This window comes from Mustela lutreola, chromosome 3, assembly GCF_030435805.1.
Source record: "Mustela lutreola isolate mMusLut2 chromosome 3, mMusLut2.pri, whole genome shotgun sequence".
Lineage (NCBI taxonomy): Eukaryota > Metazoa > Chordata > Mammalia > Carnivora > Mustelidae > Mustela > Mustela lutreola.
Genome location: NC_081292.1, coordinates 133,246,226 through 133,267,940, shown reverse-complemented (window position 1 = coordinate 133,267,940; position 21,715 = coordinate 133,246,226). Strand labels below are relative to the sequence as shown.

General features: G+C 33.6%; 1 protein-coding gene and 1 pseudogene across 4 annotated transcripts in view; both read right to left on the bottom strand.

Moving 5' to 3' along the window:
* The window catches only part of NCKAP1 (NCK associated protein 1), a 100,292-nt gene that overhangs the window by 21,369 nt on the left and 57,208 nt on the right, over window positions 1–21,715 (bottom strand). For all 4 annotated transcript variants that reach the window (XM_059166844.1, XM_059166845.1, XM_059166847.1 and 1 more), the window contains 8 exons: window positions 16,820–16,965; window positions 14,387–14,519; window positions 10,933–11,052; window positions 10,226–10,365; window positions 9,199–9,330; window positions 6,510–6,728; window positions 6,200–6,330; window positions 5,821–5,918 (listed from right to left, as the gene is read on the bottom strand). In XM_059166844.1, the coding sequence (XP_059022827.1) occupies window positions 5,821–5,918; window positions 6,200–6,330; window positions 6,510–6,728; window positions 9,199–9,330; window positions 10,226–10,365; window positions 10,933–11,052; window positions 14,387–14,519; window positions 16,820–16,965 (1,119 nt within the window). The remainder of the gene's footprint in view (window positions 1–5,820; window positions 5,919–6,199; window positions 6,331–6,509; window positions 6,729–9,198; window positions 9,331–10,225; window positions 10,366–10,932; window positions 11,053–14,386; window positions 14,520–16,819; window positions 16,966–21,715) is intronic.
* LOC131828243 (U2 spliceosomal RNA) lies at window positions 13,849–13,938 on the bottom strand (annotated as a pseudogene).

Sequence of the window (21,715 nt, the reverse complement as noted above, 5' to 3'; positions counted from 1 at the left end):
TATTATGACCATAAGATTGTAATGATTTATATAATAAAATACAAGAATACACATGGAAGCATGCCTCAGTATACAGAGGCTAAGAAATGGAAGACGGGGCACCTGGGTGGCTCAGTCAGTTAAGCATCCAACTCTTGGTTTCCACTCAGGTCATGATCTCATGGTCCTGGGACTAAGCCCCACATATCCGGCTCCATGCTGAGTAGGGAGGAGCTTGTTTGCCCCTCTCAAATAAATAAAATCCTTTTTTAAAAAAAGAAACTGAAGACAACACATAGAAATGGAAAGACATCCATGCTCATGTATTGAAAGAAAATTATTAAAATGTCTATTACTAGCCAAAGCAATCTACACATTTAATGCAATCCCCATCAAAATACCAAGAACAGCGTTTTTCACAGAACTAGAGTAAACAATCCTAGAATTTATATGGAACCACAAAAGGCCCCAATTTACTAAAGCAATTTTGAAAAAGTAAGGCAAAGCTGGAAGAATCACAGTTCCAGACTTCAAGTTATATTACAAAGCTACAGTGATCCAAACAGTAAGGTCTGGTGAAGAAACAGACACACAGATTAACAGAATAGAATGGAAAACCCAGAAACGAACCCGCAATTGGTCACAATACAGTGAATTAATCTTTGACAAAGCAGGAAAGAATATCCAGTGGGAAAAAGACAATCTCTTCAACAAATGGTGTTGGGAAAACTGGACAGCAATATGTGAAAGAATGAAATTGGACCACTTTCTTACACCATACACAAAAATAAATTCAAAATGGATTAAAGACCTAAATATCAGACATGAAACAATTTAAATCCCAGAGGAGAATATAGGCAGTCACCTCTCTGACATCGGGTATAGCAACTTCTTTCTAGAAATGTCTCCTGAGGTAAGGGAAACAAAAGCAAACATAAACTACTGGGACTACATCAAAATAAAAAGTTCTGCACAGTGAAGGAAACAAACAACAAAACTAAAAGGTAACCTACTGAATGGGAGAAGATGTTAGCATATGACATATTTAATAAAGGTTAGTATTGAAAACATATAAAGAACTTATATAAACCAACACCCAAAAACCAAATAACCCAATTAAAAATGGACAAAAGAGCTGACATTTCTCCAAAGAATACAAACAGCCAACAGACACATGAAAAGATGCTCATCATCACTTATCCTCAAGGAAATGCAAATCAAAACTACGAGATCTCACCTTACACCTATCAGAATGGCTAAAACCAAAAACACAAGTGTTAGCAAGTGTACGGAGAAAGGGGATAAATTAAACAGGTGACAGAGATGAAAGAGTGTATTGGTTGTGATGAGTACCAGGTATTATATGTAAGCGCTGAATCACTAAATTGTACAACTGAAATTAATATTTCATTGTATGTTCACTAACTGGAATTTAAATAAAAACTTAAAAAAATAAAAATGCTAAAATCAAAAGTTTTAGAAAAAAAAATGTTTAGTATCCTAAACCATCTTGGTTTTGGAGTATATTGTATTTAATGAGAAATCCAAGCTAATTTACATTCATGCACCTCAATTATTATGAGTATGAGTTCTTCACACAAAAAGTTTCTTTTGTCTAGGTTTTTCACTCAAGATTAATATTATCAAATATTTAAAAGAGGATCCACCCAAGAAACAACATTCTGGAGTCAGAAAATTCAATAGCATTAAAAGAAAGATGTTAACATTATTTATACTCTCATCAAAACCTTAAATTAAATTTTAATAACATTCAAGAAAAAAATAGTCACTCCACCATAGAGACAGAAATATTAGACATAAGCTCCTTCCATTTCTTTTCAAAAGTAAGAATGTAGGTAGGGGTACCTGGGTGGCTCAGTGGATTAAGTCTCTGCCTTTGGTTCAGGCCATGATCCCAGGGTCCTGGGATCAAGTCCCGCATCGGGCTCTCTGCTCGGGGGGGAAGCCTGTTTCCCCCTCTATCTGCCTGCCTCTCTGCTTACTTGTGATCTCTATCTGTCAAATAAATAAATAAAATCTTTAAAAAAAACAAAAAAGAGTAAGAATGTATTTGAGAACAATACTTAAGGAAAGGCTAAGAGAGTTAAGTTTATAAATAAACTATTACTAAAAAATTATGACAAAATCTGAAGTCAAAGTGATCTGGAAATAATAGTACCTAAGAGGACAAAATTTTTAAAAGAACAATGTCGCCAACACTTGGGTCTAAAGAACAAAAACATACAAAATCTCAGATGTGGAGAGCCATGGTTCAAGGTCAGTAAGTGAAAAGAAAAGAGAAAATTTATGATCACAAGTTGACATGAAAATATTATGGTATAGCTACCAAAAGTATAAATGCAATCTTAAACAGTACTAGTAAGTACAGTACCCAGAATAAGTGTACCTTCACTAACCAGATCTCTAGCTGAAGTTTATTCTCAGTTTCAAGGCACTATTATCCAAGGGCTTTACACAAATAATTTCAATAGAATCTGTATAAAAGAAAGAAAGACTAACACGAATGTATTTCACATGGGGAAGACAAAGGCAAAACACTACAAAAGTTCTTAAATATGTAAAGGTAATCTTGTCAAAGGCAATCTCTACCTCTTGATGTAAGAATGAAAATCTGTGTGATCTTCCTGCATCAGGTAAGTATGTGTTAGATCACTGCTTAGATCCTTTTTATTTCTAAAAACAGATAACATGGTACCAGTATAAGCTCTAGGTCTAGACTGACTACACAGGCTCAAGTTTTCGTTTCACCACTTTTAAGCATGTGAGTCCAGACAAGGTACTTAATATTTCTTGGTTTCACTTTCCTAATTTGTAAAACAGGGACGATACCAGTTTTATGAAAGCAGCTTAGAAAAGTCCCCAAAGTGAAGAGTCAAAATAGCTACCTATTTTTACTTCTGCATCCAAGAAATATTAAGCAAGTATCTTCTATGTGTGGACACTAATTTAGTACCAAAGTTTTAAGCGAGCTTATACCTGAGTTTTTATTCGAGTGACAGTGACATAAACAAATACATGACATGAAAGGTCACAAGTAAGATACACAGAAAGCTGAATAAAGAGAATAAAAAGTGAGGTTTGCTATTTTAGAAAGTGTGGTGAAGAAAGGATATTCTGATAACACAACATTTGAAAAATACATGAATATTATGAAAAGGTAAGCTAAGACAATAACTCAGTGAAGAATATTTTGAGACAACAAGTAGGCCAAACAGGCTGGAGGAGTTATGGAGGTAAGGAAAGTGAAAGGCTAGATCTTCAGGGGCAGCCTTCCAGTACTGTTAAGGACATTAAATGCCTTTAAACTCTCATAGATATGGGATACAGATACAGGCTAATTTGTGTTACTACATGACAATATTCAATCTACCACATTAAATGGCAAAGAAGCACTAAAAATACTTAACAATTCTAGCAGTCCCTATTATTCAGTCTGAAATTTAAAAAAAAAAAAAAAACAGCTGGTAAAAGCAAAATTCTTTTCTAGAAGTCAAGAAAAAAAAAATCTTGTCATAATTCTTCTTTCATGCCAAAAAGAACATAAGAAAGTATAATGAGGATGAGAAATTTGTCACCTAAGAACAATAGGATAAGAGAAAGACTGTATTTATAGGTGAATGAGTCTAATAAACAGCAATGATATTGCTTGTAAAGAACCAAAACTGTCACTGCAATGTTTATGTATTCAAAACTATATAAAGCATACAGTTTGTTTATTTAAAATCCACATTATAAAGTACCTAAAAGTTGACTTTTATACAAGAATTATAGAACACTCTTTTGAAAAACAACATTAAGAGGATAATGGAAATGCTGAATACCAAGTAATATTTTACTCAATGTTTATTGTGAGTCAAGAACTATGCTCAGTACCTAAGTGTTTGACATGTATTATCTCATACAATTCTCTCAAAATAAAAGCTTAGTGAGTTTAAACTTTGCCCAAAGTCAAAGCTCTTAAATGAGAGGACTGAAATTCAGGATAATTAGAGTCTTTAAAGGTTTGAATTCTTAGGGTGGCTCAGTCAGTTGAGCATCTGACTCTTGGTTTTGGCAAAGGTCCTGATCTCAATGTCATGAGATTGAGCCCTATACCAGGCTCCACACAGCACAGAGTTGACTTGAGGTTCTCTCCCTCTCCTTTTGCCCCTCTCCCCATTCACGCACTCTCTCTCTAAAATAAAATTAATAAAAGCTTTCTAAAAAAAAGTTTTAAATACTGGGTACTACCACCTCTCCTTCTTGTCACACTCTTGCTATTTTCAGCAAAATATTTCTCACCTTGCAGCAATCGACTTAAGCTATATATTTGCTAAATTTTCAGTATATCAGATTGCCACATTTAGACTTCTAAGTGCTACATTTAAAATGCAAGCTACGGGCGCCTGGGTGGCTCAGTTGGTTGAGCAGCTGCCTTTGGCTCAGGTCATGATCCTGGACTTCCAGGATTGAGTCCGGCATCGGGCTCCCAGCTCCTTGGGGAGTCTGCTTCTCCCTCTGACATTCTCCTCTCTCATGTTCTCTCTCACTCATTCTCTCTCAAATAAATAAATAAAATCTTTAAAAAATAAATAAATAAAAAATAAAAATAAAATGCAAGCTATTAATCAGTGCTATAACCATATTCTTGAGAAATTAAAAATGCAAGGCACAAGTAACCAAAAAAATTCACAAAGAGTACATTATTAAATATTTTTTTAAGATTTTATTTTTAAATAAACCCAAAGTAGGGTTCAAGCTTACAACCCTGAGATCAAGAGTCTCATGCTCCACCAACTGAGCTAGCTAGGTGTCCCTAAAAGGGCATATTTTAAAATATGCCTCTTCTATTCTGTTCTTAAGTTGAAAAGTCTTAATGGCTCAAATTCAAATTCTTTCAAAAACTTAATAGCTACTATATACACAGACTAATTCAATATAAATCACCTTAACACTAGGATATTTCTAAAAGGCTTTTTAAAAAAAAGTCCTTTAAAATGCTGTTGCTTCAGCTCTTTTACATCTTTAATAAAATGCTAAGCATTCTAGGGGTGCCTGGGTGGCTCAGTGGGTTAAAGCCTCTGCCTTTGGCTCAGGTCATGATCCCAGGGTCTTGGGACCGAGCCCTGCATCAGGCTCTCTGCTCCGCGGGGAACTACTTCCCCCTCTCTCTCTGCCTGCTTCTCTGCCTACTTGTGACCTCTGTCTGTCAAATAAATAAATAAAATCTTTTGTAAAAAAATGCTAAGCATTCTAAAGACATTTTTTATCCAGCTTAAAGGGCATAAGATAATTTAAAAGATTACTTAATAATAGAAAAAAACCAATGAGCTTAGGAGTGCATGGCAGGCTCAGTTGATAAAGCATGTGACTCCTGATCTCAGGGTCATGAGTTTGAGCCCCACATTGCGCACAGAGATTACTTAGGGGAAAGAAAAAACCCCAATGAGCCTAAAATTGTTTGTAATATAATCTGTATAAAGTAATACATTCAAACTAAAAATTTAAATAAATGACTTTGGCTGGAATTTTGACCAGTCATTCAAAGAACAGTATCATGGTACAACAGCATGAAAATATGACCAAAGGCCAAGAAATCAATCTGAGTTTTAGTCTCCTCTAGTAAGTCATTTCACCTCTCTAGGCTCTCAGTTTTTTCAACTGTAAAAGAGAGTACTGAATGAAAATGCTACTGAAAGGCCATGCTATCTCTACAATTTACTCCACATATGAGAACTTCCATGTTGGATTAAACTAAGATTCTAGACTTGAGGTTCATATTTTTGAAATGTTTTTCAGGAGTTAACGTTTCAAAGCTAAAACTGATAAAAACTGTATTACCTTAAGTTCAGCAACTTGTGATGAAATATGCCACATAAGGCTCTCACTTAGGAACTTCATACCATATGGGCCTAGTAGTTCTGATAATGACCTCATTTCTGAAAGGAAATGTAGTTAATTTTATACTTTGACAGAGCAAACACTTTCAGAAAACGAATATTAACATACTGGAATGTTCCATTATAGAAGCAAATTATTAATACAAAAATCCTTAGACAAGTCTCCAGAATAAAAAAGGTAACACAAAGGTAAGTCTAAGATATAATGTATGATGATTATGTACTGAATGAATGTAATTGAATGAACATAGTCATAACAATCAAAAGCCAAAAGAATCAAGGTTTCTTCACTCTATAAAACATGTCATAGTTTCGTTCACCTGATATGTCAGAATATTCCTCTGCATTGAATGTTAATTCATTTTCTGTAGGTAAGTTCACAAATGCTTTCATTGCAGGGAAATAAGCTATATGACCATTGCTGACTTGTCTTAACAAAGTTTCCAAATACCTAAGGAGAAAAAGTAAATTTATAAAAAGGAGAAATCAATTCAAAATTTATTATGGTATACATTCCTACATAAGTTGACTGATAATAAAAATGAGCACTCATTGATAAAAAAAATAACTTCCTTAAGCAGCTTATTTCGAAGTAACTTTTTATCACTCCTAATTTCTAAATGTGCTTACCAATTTGTATATAGACTTGTAATGGTTGGTTCTCCATGACTGTCTAAATGTTGTGTTTGTTGAAGAAGAACATTATTAAATACTCTTGTAATATCAATTTGCACATAGTTTTCTATTGACTGCAGTACAGTCATGTATGCTCTTACACTTGTCAGAAGCTCTGATGGTTTTGCAATTTCCTGTGTGGCTTGATTATACATAGTCATTCCAACAATTGACCTGGCGGGAAGGGAATAAAAGAACAGACTTTGCATTTATGTAAAAGCCATTCAACATACTGATCTCTGATTAAATAAACCATAACAATTTTAAATACAATTTGTTTCAAAGCCATGTAATTACTATCATTATCGTCCAAAAAGCAACCTTAAAAAAAAAAAAAAGAACACCTAAAAGCTAAAATGAGGTAGAAATATGATTTTAAAAATTCTAAGGACATCAATATTAAAATAAAATGATTTAACAATAAAGATGGTTTTAAAAAAACTTCTTTAACAGGATACACTGTCTGTAGTAGATACAATGAACTGTTTAATGCATAGCTCAAATTCATCTGGCACTATTACATGCCAGTAGTTTTTTTTATGCTTTATACAGATCATCCTCATATTTAATAACCCTATGATGTAATTATTATCACCACCATTTCACAAATTTGAAAAAAAAACAAAAACCTAAGGCTCAGAACTCAAGGAAACTGAGTAAGTTCACTCTTTTTGGAAGTAGTGGGTCTAGGGTTTAAGCCCACATCTGCCTATCGTGCTGCCACTCAACAAAATGCATGACAGTTAAAACAAGGCAATAAACAAAAAACTTCTTGGTTTTTTAATCATTGGCAGCACATAAAACACAGTTGCATTATGTTTATATCCCAATAAACTGTACGCCTAAAAGGAAACACAAATTTTGAAAATATTTTCCAACCTGATTTTTCCCTCCATTGACCACCTCTATCTTACCATCTTTAAAACTCCCTAAGCATTAGATATGTAAAGATCTTAAACTTGCATCTCTAAGGATAAATCCTTAAAAAGAACGACAAACTCCATCAATAGAAAATAATCCCAGACGTGCACCTGGGTGGCTCAGTAGGTTAAAGCCTCTGCCTTCAGCTCAGGTCATGATGGAGTCCCCGCAACGGGCTCTCTGCTCAGCAGGGAGCCTGCTTCCTCCTCTCTCTGCCTGCCTCTCTGCCTACTTGTGATCTGCCTGTCCAATAAGTAAATAAAATCTTTTTAAAAAAGAAAAAATCCCAGAAGACCAACTCAAGGTTAGTAGGTGCTATCTTTGTATATAACCCCTAAAGCCCTAAAACTGTGCTCAAGTGATCAGCAAATATCAACCAACTAATACGAGCTATTTGTTTTGGCATAAAAATCTTTCCCAGGTAAACAAGTTTATAGCTTGGCCTTGATTCTCGTAACTAAGTAGATGTTTTGTTAAACGAGTATCTGTTTCTCTGTGGATTAACAGACCAGACTACGTACAGAGAAAAAAAAAGGGAGTGGAAAGTGAACCCTCTCTTCCACCCACCACTCTAACAACCCCCACCAAGTTGAGAATATTTAATAAATACCAGAGTGCATAATAACCTTTTGGTCTAAATGCTATTCTGGTTTTCACTGTCAGGATGCCTGCCTTACTAAAGGAAAGCAACAGAGAGTCTTAAACACCTGACTACGCAACTGATGACTTAACACACAATTTAATGCCACTTATATATTCTCCTATTTTGCTCTCCAATTGTTGTAGTCTTCTCATGAACTGTAGCTCTAAGCTTTATACTATTTCATTACTACTTATAGTACTTAACACAATGTCAAGCATATGGTACAAATACTACTTGTTAATGACTATAAAACTGTGAAAAATCCTTGGCTAAATTTTGTTTTATAAATTGCTCTAAGGCCTTCCAAGAAAAACTTCTCAAATCAATTGACATTTTCTTCAATAATTAAGTGTATAACTTTAGAAAAAAGGTTGGAGCAACATTTTTAAAATTGAAAGGTTTCTGATATCACAGACAGTATGACTTCAAGAAACATATGTAAGATTTAAAAATCTCTAATTAGGAATGCCTTGAGAGTCTAGAATTCTACTGGTCTAAGAGCATACATGTGAATTCAGAGAAGATAAGAATTCACCTAGTCCTGATGTTTTTAAACATTTAACTGTAACCAACTAAAAGATATGCATTTCGCATCACGATCAGTACAAACATACATATGTATAAGTGAAGAGTTTCAAGAGCAGTATTTATATTCACGTGCAGTGCATGGATATTTTTCTTCTATTCTTCCCTGTTTCTTTTCCTCCCTGCCTCTTCTTTCTTTTTTTAAACACTGACTGCAACTTTATACATTGACCTCATGACCCTACTTGGTTGTTACCTGTCAGGTGAAATACACTAATTTGCTCCAGTCTTCCCATTTAGCTTATAAGGAACTTAAGGCACACAAAGAGTAACTGGCTTATCCGGTGCTACAACTAGTTAATAACAAGTATGGGACAAGAATATGAATAACTTAAGTAATTTCTAGTTCACTATTCTCTGTGGTTCCCCATTCATTACTCTTCGTACTGTATCAGTTCTAATACTTTTCCTCATAAAAGTAAACACTGTATGGATATGAAGAACATGACAAACTCATTAACTGAACCAACAAAAGTAGTTTATAGTCTTTCTTACTTAGTAAAGCGGATTTCCAGATGAGAAGTCAAATATTCTCGTGGGGTAAACGTATGCTCCCAAACTACCATGTTTGGTACATAATTTATAGAGAAACACAATTCAGAAAGTGCAGTGTGCAATTTATCAAGGCTGAAAAAATATTAATAAACAATAAAATTTTCAACAGTTCACCATAGCAATACAAAATTACTTTTATAAACACATCAGACCTTATTGGGGGATAATAATTGCAGAATTCAGTTTTCTTCTTTCCTAAACTGACAAGTTCAAAACCCTAAGGGACATTACTAACATGAGAGCAGCTTTTTAAAGACAGTATCACTCATTTGTTTCTCCATTCAGATGATAATGACTATAATGATTTAATATAAATAAGAGCTATTACATGCTCATAAAAACGATCATTTCCAAACCTTGCTATAGTCTCTGTACCAGAGAAAGAAAGTTGTCTATAAAATAACCAACAGCTTGCTCAACATAAAAAAAGCAATTAAGTAGGAAATTTAAACAAAACATATGTTCATGTATTACTGCCCACCATTCCTACCCTCCAAACAAACACACAATCTTTAATAATATCTAGTCTGATATATTCACTCTAAAATTGATGTAGGTTCTAATATAATGCATGCCAAAATAAAGTCTCAGGCTATCTGATTTTAAAGAAATGGAAAACTATGGCTTGCTTTTATAGCATACCCCCCAAATTTTTAGACAAATTCTTTGCCTTCAGTATTCGGTATAGACAAAGTATTCAGTACAAACAAAGTATATAAGTATAAATAAAATATACAAATAAAGTATTTAGTAAAGGCAAATATTACCTACTACATGAATTTTCTTCAAAAATCCAAAGTCTGTTTTTGGAAATAAGCATTAACTATTTGAGTTCACAAACATAAAATAATAATAAATGAGAAATTAAGAATTTACAATTACTAGCATTCCCTCAGTACTAATGCCATACAAAAAATGAAAAACTTCTACCTGTAACAAAAAGATATAATAAAAGTGGATGGCTTACTTGGTCACTACCAGCCTGTTTTTCCTCATACTCTCAACTCCTGGCTTTTCCCTTTCAGGTTCCCCTTTCTTACCAGTCTGTTTTTTTGACTTCTTATTCACTGCTTGACTAATGGTTTTGGCACAATGCTTGGGTAGCAACTATTTAAAAAGAAATGAAATCTTACATTAACCAATTATTTTGAAAAAGCACTAACAATTTAAGCAAACCTTACGTGAATCCAGACAATGTAGCAAATACCATCTAGCACTAAGGTGAGATGTAGTTCACCTAGCTAGCTTGGGGAGCTCACACAGTTTGGTAGAAAAGAGAAAACAGGTAAATCTTATGTGAAGAAAGCTTCATAGAGGAAGTTATTATCAAAGCAAAAGTTTAAAGGATAAGTAAAAACAGACTAGGCAAGCAAAGAATGAGAACATTTTACTGGAAGGAAAAGTTCAAAATTTAGTGAGAACTACTAGGTGGTAAAAAGCATCAAGTACAGGGTGAAGTAGACAGTTTGAGCTATGAGGAAGGTATATGAACACTAAGCTACAGGCTGTCTTTTAAACAGTAAAGACAGTGGCAATTTTTTTAAAAACCTAAAAATGGAGTTTTATAAGAGTGAGGTAATGAGATTTACTAAGAGTTTAATGAAAAAGAAAAATTAAAAAATAACTGGTTAACAGTTATTTTTCCTGTCTGTAAGAAAACATGTGAATTATTACCTGGTCACTAAGAGTACACTGTTCTGTGCAAATATCAGTGATGAGATTTCGAGCTTGTTTGGCCATTTCATCCAAGAACATATTACATAAGGAAAGACTGCGATCTCCAATATGATGCCGCTGTCAAAGCAGAATAATAACAACAATAAGAAAAGTTATAAGAAAGCGGTTTGAATTAAAATATTTTTTAAATAAACATGGAAAATAAAGTCTATTGTACACTGAGGAGTGGGGGGTAAGGAACATTCTAGATCACCTTTATCTCTTGGAACAACTAACCTACCATATTGTATTTATATAGCTGATGTAAAGTATTTGGTGACTGTACAAGTTTTAAGTATGATTAGAGGGATCTTAGAGTATTGGTATTTTCTTTTACATGAAAAACTATTAACTTAATTTTCAGTTTTTGCAAGGTCCTACATCTGGGTCTTAAAAATTAAACTATCAAACAGAGGATGTGAAAGAACACATTTAGAATAATGTTTTCTAATCTTAACTGATACACACATGAACACACATATATATTTATTACACATACATAAGATCTTGACACAACAAATAACTTCCTAGTTATAGAAAAGCTTCAATATTTAATTAAAATTGTTAGACATGAGGTCAGTAAAACAAAGAAAAAAGCATTCAACTCCCTAAAATCAACTCCAAACCAGAGGAGAAAAAAAGCTAACCATGCATTTTCTGAACACAACTTGGCGGGGGTGGGGGGGGTGAGGGGGGTGGGCAGGGAGCATTATTTTAATTTTCAAGAGATTAGATATGTGTACGTAGACATATACTCACTCAAATTCATCCATCTCTCTCTACAGGATTCTGTAACCAAAACCTTTAGTTTTGGTGGCTATCATAATAATTTAATAGGTTTTTCTTGTCAGTGATAACTGGAAAGTTGAGTATATAATGCCATAAAATTTTGCACTCCAAATTTATACTTCATACAGAGAGAAATTTTTTAAAGTTTACCTTACCAGATCTTCCATAATTACATAACAAATATACAGTTTACATATGGTATTTCTATGTTGCTAATAAATGTAAATATACAATATAAATATACATATACAAATATAAATGTAAATATAAAATATATAAATAAATGTAATATATAAGAATATAAAAATACTTAAACAGCTAAAGTAACTGTTCCTAGGTGATCTATCATGATATTTTAATGTATTTTATTATAAATGCCCCTGAATACTTTAAAAGGAAGCCAAATCAAAAGGAATCCCCAGCTCAGATACAATTAAATACTGGTTCACTTTACTTAAGGAAAGTTTTCAAATTATAAACATTCAGGGTTTTATTTAATCAAATTCTGACTCTTGAACCCCTTGCTATCATTTATTCCTCAAAACAATACAAAACACTGAATTAGCATTTCTTCAAATTTACTGGACTTATTTAAAATACAAATCTGATATTACTATTCCCCTTCAATGCTCAGAAATGCTGAAATTGGATGAAAAACATAACAACTGAACTCTCTCCATGATCTGCCTCAGCCTCTGGCGACAATACTGAAAACAGATTTGGGGAGAACAATGTCAGAAGCAGAAAGACCACTTAGGAAACTACAACAGTAATGCAGGAAAAAAGATGTGGCTTTGACAATAATGATAAGTGGTAGGAGTTTGGATATATGAAGCCTGAAAAGGCTTCAAAGGATGGTGATGGGGTAACATGCAGAGTATCATGGACATGTTACATTTCAGATGGCTAAAAATACCTAAATTCCAGCAGAATATCCAGAAAATCAAGATCTGAAAGCTCTGGGATGGAGACAAAAATCTGGGAGACATTAGAAATACACTAAGTTAAATAAACCAGATACAAAAAGACAAATACTACATGGTTCCACCCATATAAACCACCTAGACTAACCAAATTTTTTGACAGAAAACAGACTAGAGGATATCAAGAGTTAGAAGAATGAGAAATTACTACTTAATAATCATAAGGTTTCTGCTTGGGATGACAAAAGTTTTGGAAATGATATTAGTGGTGGTTGCACAATACTGTGAAATTAATTAATGCCACTGTACTGCACATTTAAAAATAACACATGGCACACTTTTAGCTCATATATAACATTATCTGTCTGTATGCAGACAGATACAGATAGATTTTAATCACAGTTTTTTAGAAGAAAAAAAAATAAGAACAGAGTGCAAATTGTTGAAGATTTAAATGCCTGGGTGAGAAATTTTTACCTTTTCCATATGCAAGAGACAATCACTGAGGATTCTTCAAGAAGGAAAGAGACACTCTGGTGGCAGTGTATTAGACAGTCTTAAAGGCAGAAATACTGAAGGTAAGAGAACTATTTAGGAGTACATATGAAGAGTATTGCAAATTTGAGCTACAAGAGTGACCAAAGCAACGGAAAGTAGAAGACAGATTCAAGAAATGAAACCAGACAAATAAAATTAAGAGGACTTCATGGGTAATTTAATGGGAAGGATGATTATGATGAAGAGTTAATACTGTATCTTAGGTATAAAGCTTCAGGATAAAATCTATTATACCTAAAAACTGTATAAAAGTATTAAATTTGGTGGTGTTGATATCCTCACAGGTAACAACCCTAAAAAGCAGTCCCTACTAAACTTCCTGCAGGTTAACCTTGTCTCAGAGTTGGCTTCCAAAGCGCTGATGGAATACAATCTGCAACAGATGTTACCTAATGTTTCAAGATAGTAATAATGCTACTGCTTGTCAGTTTCTTTTCTCCAAGTTCTGTAGTTCTAAGAGATTCAACACTAAGTTAAACTATAAAGAAACAGACCATTTAATTTTAATATATAGTCTCACCACACTTACAAAGTGACATTTCTTCTTTAAAGATCAGAAGAAATACTGAGTACATATTTGATACTTATTACTGATAAAAATACTGAGTAGTCCAATTATTTAATAACTATGTGTGTCTGTGTGTATGTCTTACAAATACTACACTTGATCTTAGCCAAAAGGCCAAGAAGCAATTGTCTTACAAATGCTAATGTTAATTTTGTTTACCATATCTATCATATTAACAAGTGAGTGAAATTCCACTTTGACACGCTTATGTTTAGTCAGTAATCTATACATTCAATTTTCAACTCTTTTCAATTAACAGTTTAAGAGAAAAAGTAAGCATACAAAATCAATTACTGTATATAACTTTACCATAAATATGAATACCTGACCTGTCATTTAATAAATGTAATTCTAAGTGACATTATGATATATTCTTAAAAATAAGTATGTGCATTTATCCATCCATCCAAATAAACACTACATTTATTTTAATCTATTCAAACATCGTTCTGATTCTGCATAAAGAGAAATTAGGTAGGAAGCTAGATTAGGTAATTATGAAATCTAGCCAGCTACATGTTTGGGCTAGTATACTCTGCATACCACATAAATCACAGTACTATCCTGAAATTACCTCTTCTGGACACAGTTCATGTGTGCAACTCATAAAATGAGTGCAAAGTAGTGGAAATGCAATTGAATATCTTGACTGAGAGGGTAACTCCAAACACTGTTGAAACATCTTCTCAAAAGCACGGCTATAAAAACTATATGAGGAAACAAATTAAAAATTAGAATCACCATTTTTACAGTTAAAAATTTTATGATATAATACTTAGTTAATTTAACTGGATTCCAGGGAACAAAAGTTATCAACTGGTAGCCTTTATTTCCTTAAGAAGAGAGTAGTTATTTTTCCAAAGAGTATCTTTTATATACCAACAATCATTACAGAGTAATAAAAATATAATTTTCATAATAGTAAGTTTTAAAATAAAAAACTTCAACAAAAAATAAACCATATCTATGGCTTATGAATACAGGACATTCAAATCTCACACTACCAAATCTTATCAAAGGCAAGTCACTATCAATTAGTAAGAAACACCACTATTTTATTGTACCACTAAGAAAGAAAAACACTGTTAATTAAACAATGCTGTACCATCAATTTCAAATTACTTCCCGATTTTGGAGATATTAAATATAAAAGAATATGAGCAATAAAATGTAGTACATCTTGGAATAGTAAGACAACCAGAAGTACTAAACATGTATTTATTTTGGATGTAACAGATAAAATAGGAAAGTGATGAGAAAAAAATAGATAAAAGTTACTTAGGGATAAAATTTAAGTATGACTGAAAATCACAAGTTTTAAACATTACTCAAAGTATTTTTATTTCCAAGGAAGGGGAACAGGATTTTTTAATTGCAGTAGCTTCCTTTTACCAAAAGGAACCTTTCTGTAGCTCAAATACATGTAAACATAAAATGTTCCATTTTCTTTTCAAGTCAGACAACAGTATAGGATTCCAAATAATCTTAAAATTCTTGCAAATTTGTCATGTGATATATTTTGTTTCAGTGACAAATTATGTTTCAGAGGTTTTGTTTGTTTGTTTGTTTGTTTGTTTTGGTTTGTTTTGTTTCAGTTTTTTAAAGAAACCTCTCATGCATTCCCTATCTGGTAATTTGGATTTCTTTTGCAATACTGCTAATTAAAGCTATCTTAACAAACTGCCCAAATCAATGTGGACTGGAGTATCTTCCAAAATAAAAAAAAATGAGAAGCTGTTTGTAATAACAGCTTTTCAATACACACAAACAACTACCACTATCCAGTGAGATTCTCAGCATTGTAGAAATAAAGGGACACACTAGGTTACTCCAATTAGCTTCCATACAGGGAAAAAAAACCAAGATGATACAGAGCTGATACTGCCCAGCTTTGGAGCCAGAATAATTATGTATGAAACCTGGTCCTACTCTTTATTGGTCTGATCACAATCAAGTTCATTTATTCATTTAAACATTTATTAAACACCTACTATGGTAGACACTAAAAAACCAAAAACCTGACCTGAACTTCCTTCAAGGACCACCTTATGTGGGGGGAAAGAGAGGGAAAAAAAGGGGCGCCTTGATGGCTCAGGGGGTTAAGCCTCTGCCTTCAGCTCAAGTCATGATCTCAGGGTCCTGGGATCGAGCCCTACATTGGGCTTTCTGCTCAGTTGGGAGCCTGCTTCCCCTTCTCTCTCTGCCTGCCTCTCTGCCTACTTGTGATCTCTCTCTCTGTCAAACAAATAAATTAAATCTTTGAAAAGAAAAAAGAGAAAGAGAAGGAAGAAAATAATTAAAGAGGCTATGACAGGAACAAAGGAAAACAGAGGAAAATGGAGTGAGTAGTCACCACACCATCATAGCATTAATATCTAATTACTACAGAGTGAAATTACTTGTTATTTTACTTCTGACATTTGTTCTACTTAACCCTGAGTCACAACTTTTTTTCCTTAATCTAATGATGCAAAAGAGGATCTTAAGGCAATCTGAAGTGACAGTTTTTTACCTCCACACAAAAAAGTATAAAAATAAATTCACAAGAGTAAGAGCTGCTCTTACATAGAATTTAAAAAAAAAAAAAAAAGGTCCCTACTTGGTAGACTTCCTTTTGTTGTCAACGATTCCTTTTTTTTTTTTTTTTTTTTTTAAAGATTTACTTTTATGTTTTTTTTATGTAATCTCTACATCCAACATTGGGCTCAAACCCATATTAAGATCAAGAGTTGTATGAGCCAGCCAGACCCCTCTATTCCCTTTATTCTTAAGAGTTTGTTACTGAGGGACACCTGGAAGCAGGGAGCCTGCTTCCTCCCCACCCCCCCTCTCTGCCTGCCTCTCTGCCTATTTGTGATCGCTGTTTGTCAAATAAATAAATAAAATATATTTTTTAAAGACTATTACTGAATGGTCTCAAGGACAACACTATCATAATAACAATAAACAAAGGTATCTTTACATACTAAAAATGTCAAATTCTGATACAAAAAAAATTACCACATACCAAAATATGGAGAGATCTGATGTTTCCACCAACATTTCCACCAAGGAATCTACCATCTTTGTATGAAAAATTATTGTATTCATCATCTTTCCAAGTTCTCTGTGATCTGCAAGGCCAAGTGAAGCCTTAGAAACACTAGTATATGCCTGTGAAAGTAAAAAACAAAAGTAGTTTAAGCAAAGACCAATGACTTTACCCTTGACATTCTACAGGGAAAAAAAAAACACATTATCAAAAATTTTTTTATTTTTATTTTGATGTTGTATCAGTAACATCACCTTTTTAAAGCTGTCAATAGTGACTCAAACTTGAAATTCCTATCAAAAAATTCTTTAAATAAATAGAAATACTACTGCCAATAAAGTAAAATCTAATATATGGGTCATTCATCTAGAACCCCAAAGGAACAGAAGTTATAATATCAAAAGTATAAAACAGTGCATTGTCAAGCTAGATCCACCGAAAGAAATTTTCAATCTAGTTTGAGAGAAAAAATACAGGTGATACACTCACATGAAAGTAAAGATTGTACATGTTAATTCACTGAGGTTTTAGATTATAGTAATTAAAACATACTGTACTAATTGATGAATTCTAGAAAAGAAATGAAAATCGTAAAAATTAGTGTAGGTTGAGCAATGTGATAGAACTTAACCAAAACCATCACAATGGGTTTACAGGGAAATAAATTCTACTATAAGGGTACCAAATCAAGAGGAAAAATCTGTCCACGGACAGTGGGCATTCCAGAAAGGTACAAAACAAGAAGAGAAAGAGTGTCTATAGAATAAATACTGTTCACTATGGCTACAATTAAAATGAAAAGAGGAGAAATAAAATGGTGTAAGAAGAGATTCAACCAGATCATGTAGACCCCTGCAAAACACATTAAAGAATTTAAACCTTTTGGTGAACCAAAGGTTCTGTGCAGTGGTCAATTTGTGTTTTAGAAACATTATTCTATGTGGAGGAGGGAACTAGGGAAAGGTGGACAGAAAGGGAATAGAAGGCAGCCGTGGCAATAATCCAGACAGGATTATGATGGTCTCTTCTACAATGGTGGTAGTTCAAAAGAGTTTCATCTGGGAAATCATTAGATAGGCGGGCAACAGAAGAATTAAGAATGATGGCCAGGATTCTGGTGTTGTGAGATACTCCTTCATGGATCTCACGTGTGCCTACACATCTTCGATATGTAAGAATTCAACTACTCAGGCCATTTCTGAGAGTACTTGTACTTTGTACTTGCAAGTACTTTGTAAAACTTGAGGAAATGAGGCGGTATCTACCTCTGGATCAAAGAGCTAGTATGCTTACTGTTGATACAACAGAGGGTTCATCAAATTCAGTGTTCCTTAGCTGCAACAGAAACCTACTGCATACATAGCATTCATCTGGGTCATGGAAGCTAGAGAAAAAAAAAAAGATACATATATGTTGATGCTCATGCTGCTTCCTGTGCAATGAATAAAATCCTTTGTCCTTGATGCAGGGGCCCCATGTCTTCTGCCAATTTCTATCAAACAGTAGAGACTAAATAATTATTTCCTTGTACAAAAATTATTTCCTTGTATAAAAATTATTTCCTTGTATAAAAATTATTTCCTTGTATAAAAATCAAATCTCAGCCCCTACAATGGCAAGGGGCTACAACATGGATGGTGACAAAATGACAAAATTAATTTAAAAGACTCATTTGAAGTATTTAACAACAATGAAAGAGAAAACAGGTCATCTAAAAAAAAAAAAAAAAGGTTTAAATAAAAGTAAGGTAAGAACAACCTAAGTAAATTTAATGACAGAAGGGAAGAAGATAAATGAAAGTAACCAAAGATAATTAAGAGACTAGGGAATACATAAGGGAACGAGATGCCTGAGGAAACAGGAAAAAAAATGACAAAAAATACATGGACAAAGAATTCCTCAAAGACTAGAAAAAAGGAGAAAAATCAAAATGACCTAAAAAACACCAATGACTTAAGGATTAAATTCGGACTCCAGTTGAAGGCAAAACGCAATTCTAAAATTCTCCAAAGGCTTACCCTTCTGGTCCTGCACTACTCAAGAATTACTGATATCTGTGTACCTGTCTGGCCATGTGCTTATACTGAACTCTTATCCTTATATCTGATCATTGAGTCAGATCATTCATCACTCTTGTAAAGATTTGTTCCTTCTTGTAGTAATATTTAACACTAAAAAGTTTCTTTACTTGTCCTTTCCTCGTTATTTGCCCTTTTCCTGTGTCTAAGCTTATTTTCCTATTCAATTTCTACCCATCTTTCAATGGGCAAAATGATGCTTTCTCTATAAAATCATTATTAGCAATTCCAACTTGAAAAAATCTTTCTTCCTTCTAAGAAAACTACAGTTAATTTATAATCATATTCTGCCAGCAGCATCTTTTAAGTTAATCTTTTAAATTTTCAACTGCTATTTAATTTTTCATTATCTTTAATGCCTGTCTCCACAACCAGATTTATAACACCCTTAAAAGAGGATCTGTACTCTTCTCCAGATTATATAATACTGCTCAATATTTTATTTCTGGAATCCTATGGCCTAGTCTGTAGGTGTGGTACTTTTCTTCATCACCTCTGCTAACGTTCTGGATTCTGGTTACTACCTCACAACTTACATTTTTATCCTTTCCCTCAGACAAGACTTCTCTGGCTTACTTATATGCCCCACTATTTTCTTCCTTAGTATGCTTTAGCCCACTGTCACTAAAAATTAAGAGTTATGCAGTAGAAAAGTGGCTATATGTCCCACTCATGATTATGAGCAATGTTATGGGTTAAATTGGGTCCACAAAAAATATGCTGAAGTCATAGTCCCCAGTTTCTCAGAATGTAACCATATCTAGAAACAGGGTCTTTACAGGGGCAATCAAGTTAAAAATGAGGTCGTAAGAGTGGACCCTAATCCATTATCACTGGAATCCTTATAAAAAAGGAAAAATTTGGACACAGAGATATGCACAGAAGACTGTATAGAGACAGGGACAATGCGATTAGAGTGACCCATCTACCAGCCAAAACATCAAAGTTTGCCAGCAAATTACCAGGAGCTAGAAAAAAGCCTGGAAAAGATTTTCCCTCATAGCCCTAAGAAAGAATCAACCCAGCTGACACATTGATTTAGGACTTCCAGCTTCCAGAATTATAAAATAATAAATTTCTGTTGTTTAAGCTACCAGCTTTGGTACTGTTAGGGCAACCCTAGCAAACTAATAAAAGCAAGAATACAACACACGAAAGAATCATACAGCAGGTGATATTATTATAATAATCTTATAAAAATTTAGAAAAACTTAGATATACCAGTTCTACACTCTTAATGCTACAGAAATGTTTTATATTCTGCCATATAACTAAACACAGATAAATTCTCAAGTGAATCCTTCAAATGAGTAAGTTAATAATCCCAAAAGTATTTAATAAGGGCAAATTCAAAATGTACCTTAACTCTCTAAAATTTTCTAAACCCAAATGTTGGTTTAGGCACTCTCACAAACTGACAGCAGGAGACTTAAATAGTTCAAGCTTTTTAATGATGAGTGACTCTCCAAATTTTAAATGTGTACATTCTGTAGCACAGCAATTTCACTTTTATTTTCATTTTATATGCTCTTAGTTCTATACTGTTTCACAGCTTTTGTTAAAATAAAATGTTAATATCTAAACTTTATTTTTTTTTAAGATTTTATTTATTTGACAGTGAGAGACAGCGAGAGAGGGAACACAAGCAGTGGGAGAGGAAGAAGTAGGATCCTTGCAGAGGAGGGAGCCCGATGCGGGAGGCTTGATCCCAGGACCACCCAGGCACCCCAAACTTTATTTTTAAAGGGAAAAAAAAAACCTATTATATATACACATTTAATATTTTGGCGTGGTGGTGTTTTAAGTGTTCCTCCCTGATTTCCCACTAACCAACTCTGCAAACTCAGGCAAGTTACTTAATACTAGTAGCCTCACTTATAAAATCATCTCCAAATGTATACAACCATAGAACAAAGAACAAGTGTGAGAAAAATTCCTTTGTATTTTGAGGTTGGAAGGAACCTAAGGGCAGAATTACCTCAGGTAATAGAAAGGTATGCTCTTTCTAGGAATCCTTCCTGAGACTGAGTTGATCTAAAAATCTCTTCCACCAACACATACTGGTTGATAAAAATCTCTTCCACCAACACATTTTACTTTTTAATTAAACAAATAAAAATTAATTTAAATTGCAGAACCATGGGTGTGTATATTACAATTCCATTTACTATTTGAACACCTAAACGGATATAAACCACTTATTAAATGCATTTCTGAGGTATGAAAGTGGGAAAAGTACAAACTACTTTACCTCTGGGTATTCTGACATCTTATAATGAGAACATACTACTATTATTTTAAAATATACATATTTTAAAAATATTCAGTTACTGAAAAACTGCGCCACAGTTTTCACATAATTACTAGAAGAATTTACAGGGAATTAAATTTCATTATGAAATTTACAGTTATACAAAGATTTTAAGCTTGAATTTTAAAAGTCCTCTAAAACTGGGGCACCTGGTGGCTCAGTGGGTTAAAGCCTCTGCCTTCGGCTCAGGTCATGATCCCTGGGTCCTGGGATCGAGCCCCGCTTCGGGCTCTCTGCTTGGCAGGGAGCCTGCATCTCCTCTCTCTCTGCCTGCCTCTCTGCCTACTTGTGATCTCTAAAGAAAAATTTAAAAAAAAAAAGTCCTCTAAACTATTTATGTGTTATATATTAAATGAAAACTTTTAAAGTCTACTACCATTTATTTCTGCATTTCAGAAAAATGAAGCTTTTGGCACTATATCAGGGGACAGTAAACTACAGCCTGTGAGCTGGATGCTTGTTCTTGCTCCTTCATAAAGACAT